General features: G+C 36.1%; 1 protein-coding gene across 4 annotated transcripts in view; it reads right to left on the reverse strand.

Annotated features, from left to right (window-relative positions):
- CAPRIN1 (cell cycle associated protein 1) overlaps nt 1–17,655 on the reverse strand; it is a 56,979-nt gene that overhangs the window by 5,318 nt on the left and 34,006 nt on the right. For 3 of the 4 annotated variants that reach the window (XM_056801964.1, XM_007497254.3, XM_001368699.5), the window contains 11 exons: nt 14,280–14,332; nt 14,117–14,203; nt 10,748–10,903; nt 10,231–10,339; nt 8,076–8,137; nt 6,331–6,441; nt 5,981–6,130; nt 5,671–5,821; nt 3,177–3,371; nt 1,272–1,372; nt 634–697 (listed from right to left, as the gene is read on the reverse strand). In XM_056801964.1, coding sequence (XP_056657942.1) covers nt 634–697; nt 1,272–1,372; nt 3,177–3,371; nt 5,671–5,821; nt 5,981–6,130; nt 6,331–6,441; nt 8,076–8,137; nt 10,231–10,339; nt 10,748–10,903; nt 14,117–14,203; nt 14,280–14,332 — 1,239 coding nt within the window. The remainder of the gene's footprint in view (nt 1–633; nt 698–1,271; nt 1,373–3,176; nt 3,372–5,670; nt 5,822–5,980; nt 6,131–6,330; nt 6,442–8,075; nt 8,138–10,230; nt 10,340–10,747; nt 10,904–14,116; nt 14,204–14,279; nt 14,333–17,655) is intronic. The other variant, XM_007497255.3, reaches the window with a different exon arrangement.

Below are 17,655 nucleotides of genomic sequence, written 5' to 3' on the forward strand. Positions count from 1 at the left end.
AAAAATCATTTTAAAAATAAAGCAAACCCTACACCTATTATAGTGTATTACTGTTGTTCACTATATTTAAAGAGATCCTCTGGTAAATCCTTTTATACAATGCCATATCCTACTAGAACCCAATAGTATATCTAGCCTACTTCTAAAGCCTCATTTTACTAATCAATAAACATTCCTACCTTCCTTACTTCACACTATTTTTCTGAAGTGAGCCAAATGAAACATTTATGTGAAAACACTTTATATATTATATAATGCTAAATGGATTTAATAAATTAACATTTAATTAATTAATTAATTAAATTTAATTTAATAAATTAACATGTTAACAATCTTGCTATATTGCTGAAGAGCCCAACAATCTACACACTAGCAATTCATCTATGGGACTGACAGCTCTCACTGACTCTGGGCACCAGTTTTCTTTCTTAATCTTCAAAATGGCCAGCAGCAGGTTGTTTTAAATGTTAACAGTCACTTCTAACTCAATGTAATAAACCCATTATCTTATATCAACACAATTCTATCCCTGATGAAGACGGATTTTATTTTGAAAACAAATTTAACTGCAAATGAGTAGACAAGACACTCTACTAGAAAAATCCCATGTGGCCACCCTTCCTTTTACATTACCTCTAGGGGCTCCCCGTGGTCCACTCTGCCCAGATCCTCTCTTGAAGTTTTGTTGATATCCATCCTAAATGTTTAAAAACAAAACAAACAAAAAAAAGAAAACAGGAAAATAAGACTATAGTCACTGATACAACACACTCAACATAACAGACAAAATCAAATACATTGAGTCTCTATACTAAAATTATCTTGGAAGTTTAAGTAAAAACCAAACAAAAGTTTTTTCTTATTCTTTTCAAGATCCATTCCCTGCAACTTCTTTAAATTATATCCACTGCCCACCCCCACCCCAAATCAGAGCTCACATTCAAACACACTGTCTTTAAGGCTACTTTCTACTTTAATTATACAATCTTTTGGAAATCCCCTGATGTCACTAAATACACTAAATAGATTCAGAAATTAAGTCTATATCAAATCTAGCTTGGACTGATGGCATAATGTTATACAAAAGCACTGCATTTTGTTAAAATAAACTTTATTGCTTGTAACGGTTTTCTTTGCATTTAAAAATATGTACAATTTGCTTCAACAAATGTAACAAAAACAGAGAAAATATTAAGCATAATATTCATCTCATGTAATTATCTATCTTGTCATAGTATTTGCTTTTAGCATAATAAAATATGTTTACTCACCCGCTGGTAATTGGAGTAGTCTCGTGGAGCATTGAACTGGGATTGTGTGTAACCACTATTTGGAGTGTTAGAAAATGAAGGGCGGTAGCCATCATAACCTCCTAAAAAAGATAAGAAATATTTATATTCACAATACAGTTTTAATATTTTTACAAAAACTCATCAGAAAATGAAGAATGAAAACATGGTATGAGGGAGGCAAGGTTAAGTATTGTTGATTTAAAAAAATCACACCCCAACCTCCTCCATCTTTAACAGAGAAGAAATCTGTATTTTTCCATTTTTATGATTCCTGACTTCTATCTCCAAAGCTGTAAGTCAGTAAATTTACTGCTGTCTTGAATAATTTAATTTTCAAACATCTCCCAAATAGCTATTATCCATTCATTAAGTGTCTATGCTGTGTGCAAATCATTGTGATAATCACTGGAGAAAAGGTAGATGTTAAATAAAGACAGATTACTGCTCTAATAAAATTTGTATGCTAGAAAGACAGAACAAATACAAAACAGTATTAAGAAAGTGACTACTATAGGGAAGAATAAATATAAGAAGCACCCCTATTCAAGGTCAGAAAAGGATCACTTCAAAAAGCAAAGAGGGCACATAAATTGAGCTTTCAAGTAGAGGAAAGATTTAGCACTTAGCATGGTGTCTAGCACATAGTATTTTAAATAGCACACAGAAAATTGATTAATTTTAAAAGACAGCTGAGGAGGGATAGGAAGGGGGAGAGTGAGAAGAGCAGGGTTAAAGGTAAGAAAGGGGTAGCCCAGGCATTAAGAAATTACATGAATAAATTATGGAAGTAGGAAATTGATGGTATGAGAAGATGAAATAGTATATGATACCTCAAATTTCAAGATTCAAAAAGGTTGTAATAGCAAACCATCATATATTAAAGATCTATAGACCAGACATGGGATAAGACGGTGATGGCAAGCCTTTTAGAGATGGTAGTGCCAGGCACTGACCCTGTACCACACCACTTTACCCCAGATATGGGAGGGAGGAAGAACCAGTCCAATTTGGGCTTGCTGTGCAGAGGGGCGGGTGATATAAATAAATGTCATCAGGCAGGGGGATGGGGAGCAGCTCCAACCAAGGAGGGAGGGGAAGGGGGAGAAGGGAGAGAGAAAGAGAGACAGAGACAGACAGAGAGCACTTTGCAGGGCATCTTTGGCACCTATGCCATGGGATAGTAGATAGAATTAAACAAATAAAAATCCTCGACCTCAAGAAGAACTCTACTGCAGAAGATTACAAAGTAATTTTAGTGGGGAGGGACAAGGTAAGGCCTCACAAAGGAGGTGGAGCCAGAGTTAAGGCTAAAAGGAAATAAGGAATTAAAAAAGGTAGAGGTAAAGAGAGGGCATTTTATCCAGAGGGATAAAAGCTGGAGACTCCTGTTTAACTGTGTAATGCTAAAGGTAGCAGAGAACAGCTTGTCAGACCCTTTGGCATAAAGGAACTACAAAATGGACAAGGGAAAGACTGGAAGCAAGGGACCAATGAGGAAGTTACTATAATAGTGAAGTCAAGATATGATGATGTTCTATCTACAGGTACTAAGATTTTTACTTAACTCATTAGTTAAGTTAAAGAGTCACAGAAAAACCTTCAATACATAAGTAACTCCAAAAGCAGATCAGTGATAAAGCTTAAGTGTGTAAAAGAGCTCAAGCTCCTTAAGAGGAAAGACTGTTTCTTTTGGTCTCTGTACCCACAGAGAGTAGGTATATTGTCATTCTTTATTTGATTGTGTGAACCAATGAAATCTCTTAAGAGACACAATTTAAACCTGAAGGGAAAAGATTTTTTTAAAAATCATCAAACAGCATAAGAATGTAACTCAAAAACATTAAAAGGAGTATAGATAAATGTTCACTGAAACTTGGTCTTTACCTCTAAATCCATTGGCAGGGCCCCTATATCCATTCATTAAGCCTCTGGTGCCACGAGATCCTCCACGGGACACTCCTCGACTGTTGTAATAGGGCTGACTACTACGTGGAAATCCAGTGTTCTGCTGTGGAGGTTGCTGGTGGTTACCTGCCACCTGGTGCGACTGGTCCTGGGAACCATGGTAGGTACCAACCACTAAAATACAACACACACACACAAAAGCCCACATATAACTATGAAGTATATCCATTTATTTAAACACATTCGGTTATAAAGGAAAAGTTAAATATAAGATGTATTTAGTTAGAACATTAAATCTGACATTTGCATGTCATCATAACAGTTAAAGAGAATATTAAGAGTTGGAAGTAAGCTGATCCAATACATACAACCAAGTCAAAACTCATGTTATGGCTTCCTTCAAAGAGGATCACCTATTCCATATTTTAAAACTTCCATTAGGAAAAGTCCATAGTACTACCACGTTATCAAACTGAAAATTTTCCCCTCTGTATAAGGCAAAATGCAAATTCTAGAATCTATGAGAAAAACCACTATCCACATTCAGAGGAAAAACCGTGGGAGTAGAAGAAACACCGAAGAAAAACAACTGCTTGAATACATGGGTTGAGGGGATACGGCTGGGGAGGTAGACTCTAAATGAACACCCTAGTGCAAACACCAACAACATGGAAATAGGTTCTGATCAAGGACACAAGTAATACCCAATGAAATTGTGCGTCAGCTAGAGGAAAGGTGGGTGGAGAGGAGGGAGGGAAAGAATATGGAATATGATTATTGTAACCAAGGAATAATGTTCTAAATTGACTAAATACATTTTTTAAATATTCCAAATTTAAAAAATAAAGACTTCTAATAACAAAAAAAAAAGAAGAAAGAAAAGAAAAATACAAACTCTGTGTCTACTTACTGACTAGGATCAGCCCTTTGCAGGGACTTTGAAGACAATAATCATTACTCAGATCTCTAATCAAAACATTTCAAATTCCTTAAATTGTTCCTCGTGATGTAGTATAACACTGTGATTAGTATACACATAGTTGTTTGACAAGATTTTTCTAAGTGTGCCATGATCAACCAGACAAGATCAAATAAGTACTAGTCTAGGTCTACTAAACATAATATAGAATACAAATAATTATTACTGATTTTGTTCTGGACTAGGAATTCTTAAACTTATGCTTTTCTTTCTTTTTTGGAGGGGGTGCGGTGAGGAGAAGAAAAGGACAGTTAGAGGCACCCTTTGGCAGGCTATTAACACCTATGCACCCCTTCTCAAAATGTCTTAAAATACATAATAAAATGTGATTATAAAGGAAATCAACTATACCCCCCCCCATGATGCTACTTGGTAACTTTTTATACTTTCTTCCAAAGTAGACTACAAGCTCCTTAAAGAGAAGGATTTACCTTTTTTTCTTTACATTGCACCTTAGTACTTTACACAGACGTAACAGTTACATTCAAAACTTTATCAAACCTTTATTTACTATGACTACAGATATCAAAGTTCTAAATAGCAAAATGTAATGTGAAAAATGATCAGTTTAGAAACAGGATCAGTTCACAAAATAAAACAAATCCTACCAAAGGAGAGTCAGTTACAGAATACTAAGAATAAAAAAAGGGGGGGGGGGGCGCTGCTCCCACACACACACACACAACTTTAGAGATGAATGGGTTCTAACCAAACAAAACAATGTGATCATTTAACATTATCTTATACCACCTACAAAATTTTGTATCCTAAATAGTCAGCCTGTTGGACAGCACATTTAAAATGGGGTTCTAACCAAAGCAAATTAATGTCTGCCCAAGAAAAGATTTGTGAATATATGGGGATGGAATAAAGTTTCAAAGAATCCTTAGAATTCTATAGCCAGACAGAAAATGACCCTGAAAGATGAGACTCGGAGAATACTTAATTTTCTTTTAAGTGTCTGACTATTGCCACATAAACACAGGCTCTAAATGAGACAATTTCAACCTCTCTCAGTCAGGATTAAAGCAGCTCAGGGGAAAATTTTAAGAATTTTCTTAGCGACCATTCTAAGGACTTAACATTTTATCATCTGCTTGTCTTCTCTGTTCCAAATGTGGCCAAGTTTAAGAGCAGGATTAAATAAACTGATCTGGCTCCAAGTTGATTTCGATAAGGTGGTAGGTGAAATTAGGGCCAGATTGATTGAGAGTTAAGTAAAATGTCAAGATGTTTCCCATGATTTTCATAACCATAGCTTTTCCAGGGTATTAATTTAAATGTGTTAACACTAACATTTTTTCAAGATATAAAATAGCTGTCCAACATCTCATAGATAAAAGATAACTAATGTCTATAGCTTGTGTAGCAACAGATCATAAAAACCTCTCTTTATGAACTATTGGTCATTCATTTTGTCTGTGAGCAATCTTGAGATTTCCAAAAAACTTCTAGCAAAGTACTTCAATTAATTGAAATACAATGTTTACCTACCGGCCTGAAGCTGCTCTTGCTGAAGTTCTGTTTGTTCTACTTGGTGAGGCTGATTAGAAAAGCTCTGGTTGTAACTAGCCTGGTACTGATTCTGTTGCTTTAAAGTTTCTGGCTCATTAACAGGAGGAACAGGAGCATTCATATTGAATACCTATGAGAAGATAAGGAAACATCATCAATGCACTATTTGACAGTTCCCTTCCCAAACCCCAAAACTGATTTCTAAACCAGTTGTAAAACAAGTTTTTAAAACAAGGCATATTGTAAATTCACAATTTATCACAAGGATCCAGACCATGGCCTAACCTACCGTTTGCATGGACTGGAATGGAGCTGCGTTGACATTGATGCCACTGCTGTGTAAGGGTTTGCTTGATCCAGCTGGGAATCCCTGGGGCTGAGAGGCAGCAGGAAGGGGTGAGGATGCCGGGGCCTGGTCTGCAGTCAGTGACATCGCAGCCTGGCAAGTACACAAAACACATGTCAGGAAAGACCTGGGGTCAAATGACCTCTGCCTGACAATGGTTTACTTTTTTACATGTACCTCTTCTACAGTTAATATTCATCCAGATAATACAGTTAATTTGCTACAATGTGAATTTTCTCCCTTAAGCAGGAACCTCTTTCTATGGCTATTCAGGCTTTGATCACCATGCTTACCTGAATCTGGTCAATGGATTCTTTCTGAGGTCGCTGCTCATTAGCATGAGAAGGCTGGTACATGGGCTGGGATGTTGTATATCCCTCACTAGTTGATGAAACCAAAGGTACCTGGAAAAGAAAATTGAGCAATTTTACTTAAGTCTATATAGATTTGCCAAACAGAACAGGAAAAAAATAAGTGTACTCCACTAGGAAAATGTAAAGAGTCATCTACTTATCAATTAAGAAGCAAGATCTTTTTTGAGCAAAACACTAGACATTTAATAAGTATGATGACCATTAGCTTCACCCCTGCTCCTAAGGCTCAAGTGTGCTGTATCTGGGGTCTGCCACTGTTGAGTCCCAAGGGTGTGTTCTCCCTTATTAAAATGGGAGATCTCAAGGCTTTTCTATCTATATCCCCAGCCCTTACCCCAATATGCTTCACTCATTCAAAAGGCAACGACAGAATACATTAATTAAAAAGTATATGTATGGGCAGCAAGGTAGCTCAGGAGAGCCAGGTCTGATGGGAGGTCCTGGGTTCAAATTGGACCTCAGACAATTCCTAGCTGTGTGACCCTGGGTAAGTCACTTATCCCTATTGGCTAGCCCTTACTGCTCTTTTGACTTGGAATCTGCCTTAGTATCAGTTCTAAGCAGAAGGTAACAGTTTTTTCAAAAGTAAATGTATAAAATGTGTGGAGATCAAAACAGAAGTCAAAGCTTTTAAATAGTTACCATTTTGGAGCTGAATGTGTATGTATGTTTATTTTATATATTGTTGTTAATCCTTTAAAGACAACCAATGATATTATAGGACAATGTCTTGACTTATGCATGAAATGGATTTAAGTGAGGCAGAGTTGAACTGTCATCAGTCTCTTTCTCTCCCAGAGTCATTGAAGTCCAGTGGCAAGAGAGAAGTCAGAATGACTATTGACAAACCATGAATGATTTTATGTCTGACCAAAGCTCTAATAGATTGCTCCACAGCACCTGCTTCATCTGCCTTCAAGGCCATTAGAACAAATTGTTCTCATCTGCCCATTCTACTGGAGTGGGGGTATACTTTACATACTTGGGGTAGACCCTCCCTAATTCACAGATGGGTTGGGGTGTATGGGTGTCAAGGAGGACTAGTATCTCTGGTATGAAGTCTCAATGGGATTGAGGAGCCCTTTCCAGGACTGCTCATCTGCTTTTTGTGTCCACCTGACACGTGGCTCCAAGGAAGAGTAGCATGCCCAATGGCTACACCCAGTAAAGCATCTTGAGAAGTTCTTTATTTGGATTAGCCCTAAGTTTAAGCAAATATGTACTCTTTCTTTTAAAGTTAATATAATCTCTTTGCAATACAATGTTTAAAATTAAGAAATTGGTCCTTTTAAAATTCAATAGGTAACATTTTTTTCTTTATCTTTAAACGAAAACCTTTTTCTTCTATCCTTCAACTATAGCTACCAAGAGTAATGACAGACCAGCAACGCAGTAATAAAATTTTTCTAAAATAATACTCATTTAATTAAAGGTTATATGTCTCTTAAGTTTATGAGAAAACTATAACCAAAGCACAGGAATCTCTCTACTAGGTTGCTTCTGTGGGACCCTGTGATATCCTGAGCCCGAGTCTCCTAACCTCTAAAAGGAGGGGATTGAACTAGGCAAGAGGGCATCCAAGGTCCCTGACAACTCTGTGTCTATGACCCTAGGATCACAGAAAATAGGAAAAAATTAAGATGAGAACAAAATGTCATTCTCACCTGTGTAGCTTCTGGCTGTACAGGAACTGGATTAGGCTGAGCAAGTCTAGATTCAGTGTGAACTGCAATTTGACAAAGGACTGAGAGTTCATATGTTGTCATTTCTAAACAATTTCAAATAGTTTCATTTCAACTGTTTTACAAAGGGCTAGTTTCTTTTTATTACTGTTATACTGGCAGTATAATGGAACAAGTATGGCTAAGTTCATTTGAAACAAATTTCAAATGATCGTATTCGGAGAACACTAAATTTTGGTTATTCAATTTAAAAGAAAAAATAAAATGTTAATGGGTTAGGATCATATAAATGTCATATATTATTATACTGAAAGAAATTACAATATTGATAGTAAAAAGTAAAGTCAAAATTTAAAGAGACTACCAACAGATAATGCCCCCAAATTGTTTCTGTAACTATGCACACAAAGATTACAAAGGAGAAATACTTTTTTTTATATCATTGCCAAAGATCTTATACACTTTTAAATACTGAAACTAGATTAGGGTTTTGTGTTTTTTTTGTTGCTTATCATAACCACATTAAAAAAATTAAAATCCATTAACAGAAAGGGAGCAGAATGTAAGCAAGTAGCCCACCTGCCTAAGGCTAAAATCAAAGAAGAGTTTTCTGTCGTTTTTCCCATAATTACTTCATGACCAGCAAAAATGTTTGAAAATAATTTTGTCCCAAATCCATCAGTATATGTGTAAGCAAATATTAATTTTACTACACACGCAAGAAGTACACATATAATTATTGCAATCCAATTGACCTTCATCCCCTTCAACAGAAGCAAAAATCTCGACAATGCACTTGAGTTACACATTTGGGGTATGCTCTTCTTGCCTCTCAAGAGACAGGTGTGATATGAGTGTGAAGTCAGGAAACTCAGTATAAATTCTGGCTGTCGATTGCTCTCTAGGACAACTTTAGATTATGTCATTTCTAGATTTTTGTCATTTCCCCCACTCTGGACCCACTTTCTCCTTTGAAAAAAGGATCTGGAACAAACAACCTAGAAGGTCACTCCAACCTATTTCTGCTGCCCTTTGAATAACTCAGAAGCAACACTGGAGAAGAGAAAGAGCTGCTGGTGACAATTATTTTAACAAACTTACTGAGAAATAGAAATGCTTTTTCAAATAGTAATCTCAGGATGAAAAAGATGCCTTGGATACTTCTAAAAGATTCCATCCAAAGTTCTCTAAATCTTTATGTAGGTGTTCATTTCCTTTACAGAGTTTGTAAATACCTAATGAGTCTGGCTTTTTATTAAGCAGTAAGCTTGTGAAGTACTGAACCATTTAGTAAACAAATATAAAACATACAAAATTAATTTGTAATTTATCACAGTTCCTTCATGTTTTATATGCAGACTTACAAGCTTCTGTCTAAAGCCCCTTCTCTTCCACCCTCTGGATTTATTTTATTAGCAGCTAAAATCTGCATTGCCTCAGGACATCTGGAATTAACACTGCTAGTTTTGGGATCTTCCTCCTTCAGAGTTTCCTTCTTCTGTAATACTTCAGATTCATTTATTTTTCCAGATTACTTACTATGTTTTATAAGCAAGAGTTTCTCAGACTGGTGGAAGGAGAAGAACCCAGACCCTTTCAAGAGATTCATGAGATCAAATTCAAATTCAAAATCAAATTCAGAAGTTTTAGTTCTAACACACAGTAAATATTGAAACACAGAACATAGAACAATGTCTATAAATCCTCAATAATTAAAAAACAAATTTGATTAACTGTTGCTCTAGAGGAAAGGTCTATTTTTATGTATTGGAATATGCTCTCTGAACCACATCACCTCCACCAACTAAAATCTTAAAAAAATGGAATGGTGCTAGGAATCTCAACTTTTGACACTGACTAGCAACCTTTCATAATTCATTTAGCCTCTAGTTTTCAAGCAATTAATAATAATGATATTGATAGGCAGCATTTCTGCAGCACTAACATGTTTTCAAACAAAATCTTAACTTGAATCCACAGCAACCCAGAACAGTATGTGCCATTTTACAGATAAAAAAAATTGAGGCTGAAAGGGCTTATTTGCGCACCTGCGTGCTGTGTGTGAGAGACAGAGAGACAGACAGACAGAGACAGAGAGATTGATTGAGATTAAAAGATTCATGTTGCCTTAACTCACCTGGAGGACAGACAAGCTGAGGCATGTCCATGCTCTGGGATGGATTCATAGGCTGTGCAGACACAATGGCAGGATCAAGTGTCTGGCTTTCAAAGTCCAGCATGGAATCCTATGGCAAGATAAACTGGCATGAAAAGAGCAACAGTGATGACCTACAGGACTTCAAGGCTCAGAATTGGGTGAGTGACATCTGACAGAACCCATGCACGTTGTGTGACTTGCTTATGGTCTAAGACAACTCTCAGACTACTAAGAAACTATGGGGCAGACCTGCATAAGTGTAAGCACTGCAGTCTCCACACCTATTCTTAACTTTGATAAAATCCCAGATTTAGACCCCCAAAATCATGTCCAGAACAAGAGAAACCATCATCTCTTTGTCTGTTTCTAGAAGATGGGGGGGGGGGGGGGGGGGGGAGTAATAGAGGATCTATAAACTAGGATTTCCTAGAGTCTATGAAACCATAATTCACCGTTAATAGCAACTAACCTAATTTAAAACAATGTTTTCACCCACCTGTATAAAATTATATGGCCCCTGCATTTGTGCCATGAGGTCCTGTACTCGTTGTCTTCTCACAAGAGGATCAGCCTGAGCCACTGGAGCCAAAGAGTGGGTCTCTGGCACAGAGGGAGATGCGGCTTGTGGCTGCTGCTGAAGCGAATTTACCACCTTGGGGAAAAAGGGAGGAGGGGCAGGGGTAATAAAATTATTATACAGGTAACTATAAAGCAGCCTGAAATTACGTAACAACTCTGCTATAAATCACTAGGCTTTATAATGTGGAAACTATTCAACTGTTACTAAAACGTTTCCACGATCTCCAGGAGATCTGATGCTGGCGTCAGAGTGATTATAATCTCCAGTAAGATCAAAACCCATGTATATCTTCTTCTCTTCCTGAGGTTGACCCTGTGAGCCCTTTGTCTAAGTCCTCCCATTAATACTCCACAGGGAGCTCATACAATGGCATGGTAGCCTTCCTCTCCTCTAACATTATAGAGACCAAGGGAATGACACCCATTACCTCTGCCTCAATCCCCTAAAATAACCCTTTTAGCCTTTTTCTATTCAAGTAACACTCTGATTTCTCTTACGTTCCCTTCTTTTGAAAAATATTACATTGCTAATATGCCACAGACTATTTATGCCTAGGGATCTCCACTGTCTTTGGGTAATTCTCAATTTCTTTATAGAATATGAAATTCCATAACTCAAAACGAGAAATTCACTAGAAGAATATTATAATTGAGAAGGTGGATTTTTGTTTAAGCTTACGGTAAGGAAAAGCATTGTACGGTTTCTAGAAGTTGCTCTCTCCTATGCCTCTATTCTATTCTAGGCCCAGTTCACTGTCCAGCTGATGTCTGTTCGAGAGATCAAATCAAATGACCAAAGTTCTGTCTGTGGGTTGAGTATCCAACTACATATCCTAGTCTATAAAATAAATCATCCCCTCAGTCCCTCCCTCCTGAAGGAAATTAGGTACTACTGAAACTTTTTCTAAAACCGAGACATTTTTGGTGAGCACAAACCTTCTTTGGTGTTTTATTTAGTGATCTAATTCATGCTAATTCACAATTATTACAATTTCACCTAAACGATGCAGTCATTATTACATTAAACTTTCACAATTATTATTCTAGTCAGCTTTATTTTAAGACTATCTAGAAAATTTTCTTAGTAAGCTTGATCTTGATTATCACCTTTTTATCTCTCCATACGGGTAAAATATATAACAAATATCCTAATTAGGCATTAACCCTCATCATGAGGTTTATTGACAAAACCTTCCCCCCAAAAGATACTCTAAACTACTATTATATGTGGATGTTGTAAATTATGGACTGTTACACTATGATTACTTTTCTAATGCAAGAAATTGCAGGCTTTATGCAAAAATGAAAAATGAAAAAGATGTATTAAGAGTTCTGTAATAAGTTCTTTTTTTCTATCATGATCAAAGAAACTATAACATTCCATCTCTAACACTAGAACTCTTAAAACACTGGTTTCTTTCTTTACTTTCACAATGATTGGGTATTTATTAAGTGCCTCCCACACTAGGCTCTCTACAATATTCCATAGACACAAAGTCAAAAAATATAGCTGTCTCTGCCTTCTAAGAGCTTACATTCTATGTTTGATAGCCCAAACCAAGCATTAAGCAAACTTATAGTCCAAGCTGAAAACGCAGAGGAAGTCAAGAGAAGTACACGACCAGAAGAGAAGAGCTCCCTATGCTGGGATCAGAGCCTGCATTCGCCCTCAGCATCATGTAATGTCAAAAGATCTTGAAGAAGGCAAGGCTCCTATAGCATGGACAGGTCTCATTTTGGAAAGACGCCAACTGCACTGACGAGACCACAGAAGCAAGGAAGAAATCTCTGTGAAAAGAAGAGAGGACTAATCTCTTGGTCTAATAGGGCCTTTATAAAGACTAAGAACTCGGCTAAGTTTTTGAGAAGAGAAACTGTTACTTAAATTATTTTTTTTTAATCTCTTACTTTCTGTCTTATAATGAATACTAAGTATCCTTTCCAAGGAGGAAGATCAGTAAGGCATAGGTAATCAGGGGTAAGTGACTTGCTCAGAGTCACATAGGAAGTGTCAAGGCCACATTTGTCCCACTGATTCTAGGCCTGGCACCCTAACCACAGAGATACCTAGCAGCTGCTACTACTAGAGTAGTTTCAAGAGTTTCTTAACTAGTTACTTTTTTCTTTTCTTCCTGTCAATGCCCAAAATTCTCACACCTATAATTTCCAATTGTATCTTCTTTAAATTCGTTTTCTTCAGCTTCCATCTCCTCATCAACCTACTCTACAACACTCTGATGTAGGGTGGGGAACAACCGAACATAGCAATGATTCAATACAAAAATAAATGAATGAATATATGAATAACACCTTGATTCAGAATATAGGCCAAAAGAATCCACTATAATAAATTCCTTAACAGCCCCAGAATGATTTACTATAATATTTTAAAATAACTAGATTTGGGGAAAAACCCTCTTTCTCCCAAAATGAAAAATCTAAGAGACCACAGAGAGCTGCCCTATCACCTCTCTACCTCTGGCATTAGCATTGAGCTCACAGAGTAAAGGTATTGGCCTTCCTCTTCTTAACCTTAGAAACTTTTGTATTCATTGTCGAATAGAAGATTTAAAATTTGTAAAGGGTCCTTTTGAGGGTATTTTAGATGGAAAGGGTATAGGGAAAATAGAACATAATTACTACTTAGTAAAAACAGTCCACAAGTAATTCTGCACAGGACTAAGCTACAGAAGGAAGCATTTGCTAGAAACAAAATATTTTTTAATTGCTATGTTGGACAACCCACAGGTACATGGAAATCATTTTGTTACTTAAGACTCTCTTTGCAATGACATTAAAATGAAATCTTAATACATCACTACTTTGTTCCTAGTTCTCTATAATACTGTTAAAATATATATATTTTTAAACTCTTACCTTCTGTCTTAAATCAATACTGTGTATTGGTTCCAAGGCAGAAGAGCGGTAAGTGCTAGGCAATGGGGATCAAGTGACTTGCCCAGGGTCACAGAGCTGGGAAGTGTCTGAGGCTATATTTAAACCTAGAACCTCCCATCTCTAGGCCTGGCTCTCAATCCACTGAGCCACCCAGCTACCCATTGTTAAAATAATTCTAAAAAGGTCAAAGATCTTCATCTTTCCCATGAGATCAAATTCAAACCTTGCCTGAAATATCTGGTTGCCCCTTCCTTCTCTTTTAGTATGATTTTTACAAGCCCAGAATTTGGGATAACTCAAATTACTGGGCAAGAACAAAATAGCCATCAAGAAGGATTAAACAGCCATCAAACTTACAAATCAATTTCCAACACAGACATTTTCTTACCTCAACTGTTTCAACTGTCCATTCATCTACCTGTTCCTTTTCACTGTTGCTGAACTGAGTCTCTGCCATAAACTGTCTATTTACATACTGGAGAAAAAAAAGGCACGTTGAGCATTTTTTTAAAGAAGAAAAGTTGCAAACAATATTAATATAAAAACCATACCTCTGTTGACTCAACTTCATTTTGTTCAGGGTATTCTTCTGCTGGCTCAACTTCTAAAATAAAAGAAGAAATTTGCATTGTAAAATAAATTTTACTTCATGTTGAAAACTCTATGTGATTAATTCAGGCACTAAAAAGGAACTAGAAGATCAAATAGATTAGGATTACTTCCCAAAATCAAGGTTCTTTTAAGTTTAAATTAGTCTTTAAAAACTTAGGAATCTATCTTCTGAGACAAACACAGGAACTATATGAACACAACCACAAAACACTCTCCACACAATTAAAACTAGATCTAAACAATTGGAAAAACATTGATTGCTCATGGATGGGACAAACTAACATAATAAAAATGACAATCCTACCCAAATTAATTTACTTATTTAGTGCAATACCACCCATTGAACTACAAAAAAACTTTTTTACTGAATTAGAAAAAACATAACAACGTTCATTTGGAAGAACAAAAGATCAAGGATATCCAGGGAAATTATGAAAAAAATGCAAAGGAAGGAGGACTTGTAGTCTCAGATCTCAAACTATACTATAAAGCAGTGGTGATAAGCCAAAAGATACCAGTTTTAGGGACCAAAACCTACTATTTGATAAAAACTGCTGAGAAAATTGGAAGACAGTATGGGAAAGATTAGGTTTGGATTAACATCTCACACCCTACACCAAGATACTCAGAATGGGTGAATGACTTGAATATAAAGAAGGAAACTAAAAGCAAATTAGGCAAACACAGAATAGTATACTTGTCAGATCTTTGGGAAAGGAAAGACTTTAAAACCAAGCAAGAGCTAGAAAAAAAAATCACAAAATGTAAAATCAATAATTTTGATTACATCAAATTATAAAGTTTTTGTACAAACAAAACTAATGCATCCAAAGTTAGAAGGGAAGCAACAAACTGGGAAACAATCCTCGTAACAAAAATCTCTGACAAAGGTCTAATTACTCAAATTTATAAAGAGCTAAACCAATTGTACAAAAAAATCAAATTCTCCAATTATTGACAAATGGGCAAGGGACATGAACAGGCAATTTTCAGTTAAAGAAATCAAAACTATTAATAAGCACATGAAAAAGTGTTCTAAATCTCTTATAATCAGAGAAATGCAAATCAAAACAACTCTGAGGTATCACCTCACACCTAGCAGATTGGCTAACAGCCAAAGAAAGTAATGAATGCTGGAGGGGATGTGGCAAAGTTGGAACATATAATGCATTGCTGGTGAAGGTGTGAATTGATCCAACCATTCTGGAGGGCAATTTGGAACTATGCCCAAAGGGCGATAAGAGATTGTCTGCCCTTTGATCCAGCCATAGCACTACTGGGTTTGTACCCCAAAGAGATAATAAGGAAAAAGACATGCACAAAAATATTCATAGCTTCACTCTTTGGGGTGGCCAAAAATTGGAAAATGATGCCCTTCAATTGGGGAATGGCTGAACAAATTGTGGTATATGTTGGTGATGGACTACTATTGTGCTCAAAGGAATAATAAAGTGGAGGAATTTTAACCAAGGAATAATGTTCTAAATTGACTAAGTAAACTAATTCAAATGGTAAAAAAATAAAAAAAAAATAAAAACTATCTACTAAAAGGAAATATTTAAATGATTATAAAACCATTTGTGATGGTAAGAGCCAGAATGACAATGTTTAATCAACAGCATAGTTTCTCTCACTTGTTATTATATAAAAATGTTATTTTCAATTAAACAATAGAGAAAGACTTAATAGCATTAAGAACTTGATGATGAATTCAGAAATGGGCAGAAGATATAGGGAAAAGCATCATATGGAAGAAAAATAACTAAGATGGTTACTAGACACAGAGCTAATCTCATAGAAGTTAGTACACATGGATAAGAAGAGTTTTCAAGTACCATATGCTAGCTCGCAACCATCATTACAATGGTGTCCTAGGACTAGAATTGTCCCCCATTCATCCCACCAATGTTCCATTTACCACATTGGTATTGGTTATAATTCTAATCCTAGGAAAATATACTATTTCATAAACAGCAAAGAGTAACAAGTTTAGAAGAGTCATGGCTAGACCATGGTTTAAGTAAACTGATCTAAGTCTCTGACCTCCAAAGGTATGGTAGGCTGCAGTCACATCTGGAACAAGGAAGGCTAGAAGTAGTCCTATTACTCTGCCTTCTCAAAAGAATTCAAACCTAGCACCACATTTAACAAAGGATATAAACCCTCAAGCACATCCAAAAGGGGTACCCATTCACCAAACAATTCAAAGAAAGCAGACAAAGGAGAAATATCTTTTAGTCTGAAGAAGATGGGGTGGGGTGGGGTGGGGTGGTAAGGAAGAGGATGACAGCCTATTAGTTGTTTTTAAATACTTGAACTGCCAAAGAAAAATGATTATGACATCATTCTATTTGAACCAAAAAGGCAGAACCAAGAACAAAGAGTAGGAAAGTTGAAGAGCAAATTTTAACTCCATGAGGAAAAACCTCCAATTAATTATAAATATCCAAAAGTTAAATGGAATACTGAAATAGATAATAAACTCTTTATCACTAGGTGGATCTTCAAACTGAGAAAGTATCACTTCTTGAGAAGTTGTGGATGTCTCTCCTAGTATCAGGGTTGGACTTGTTTTCCTCTAAATTTAGCTACACTGGACTGTGAAAAAACTTCTTAATTTGATACAAAAATCTTTGTATCAAGTTTCTCTATAAGGATCTCATTTCTATGGGATATGAGTAATGACAAACTTAAAAAAATACAAGCTATTCTCTCATAGTCCAAGGATATGAACAGGCAGTTTTCTAAGGAAGAAATCTAGTACTAAGAAATCACGTGGAAAAAATGCTACAAGTTACTAATAATTAGGGAAATGCAATTTGAAGCAATTTTGAAGTTATACCTGGAACAATTAGAATGCCCAATTTGACAAAAAAGGGAAATGACAAAATGTTGGAGGATCTGATACACTTTAATGTATTGTTGGTAATGTCAACTGGTATAAACATTCTGGAAAATAATTTGGAACTATGCCCCAAAAGTTATTAAATCTCGTATTTTGTTTGACCCAGTAATGCTACTACTAGGCCTATAATCTCAGAGATTAAAGAAAGAAAAGAACCTCAATGTAAAAAATATTTATAGGGGTTTTTTCCCCTAGCAGTAAAGAACTAGTAAATTGCCCACCAAATGGGGAATGGCTAAACGAATTATGATATATAAGCATAATGGAACACTACTATTATGTAAAAATGGGGGGGAGGGGAGAAAGAGTGCTAATTTAGAGGAAACTGGGAGATTGAAATGAACTGATGAAGAGAACAGAACCAGAACAATTTATACATCAACATTAGAAAAAGAACAACTCTAAAAGAC

This window comes from Monodelphis domestica, chromosome 6 (assembly GCF_027887165.1).
Source record: "Monodelphis domestica isolate mMonDom1 chromosome 6, mMonDom1.pri, whole genome shotgun sequence".
Taxonomy (NCBI): domain Eukaryota; kingdom Metazoa; phylum Chordata; class Mammalia; order Didelphimorphia; family Didelphidae; genus Monodelphis; species Monodelphis domestica.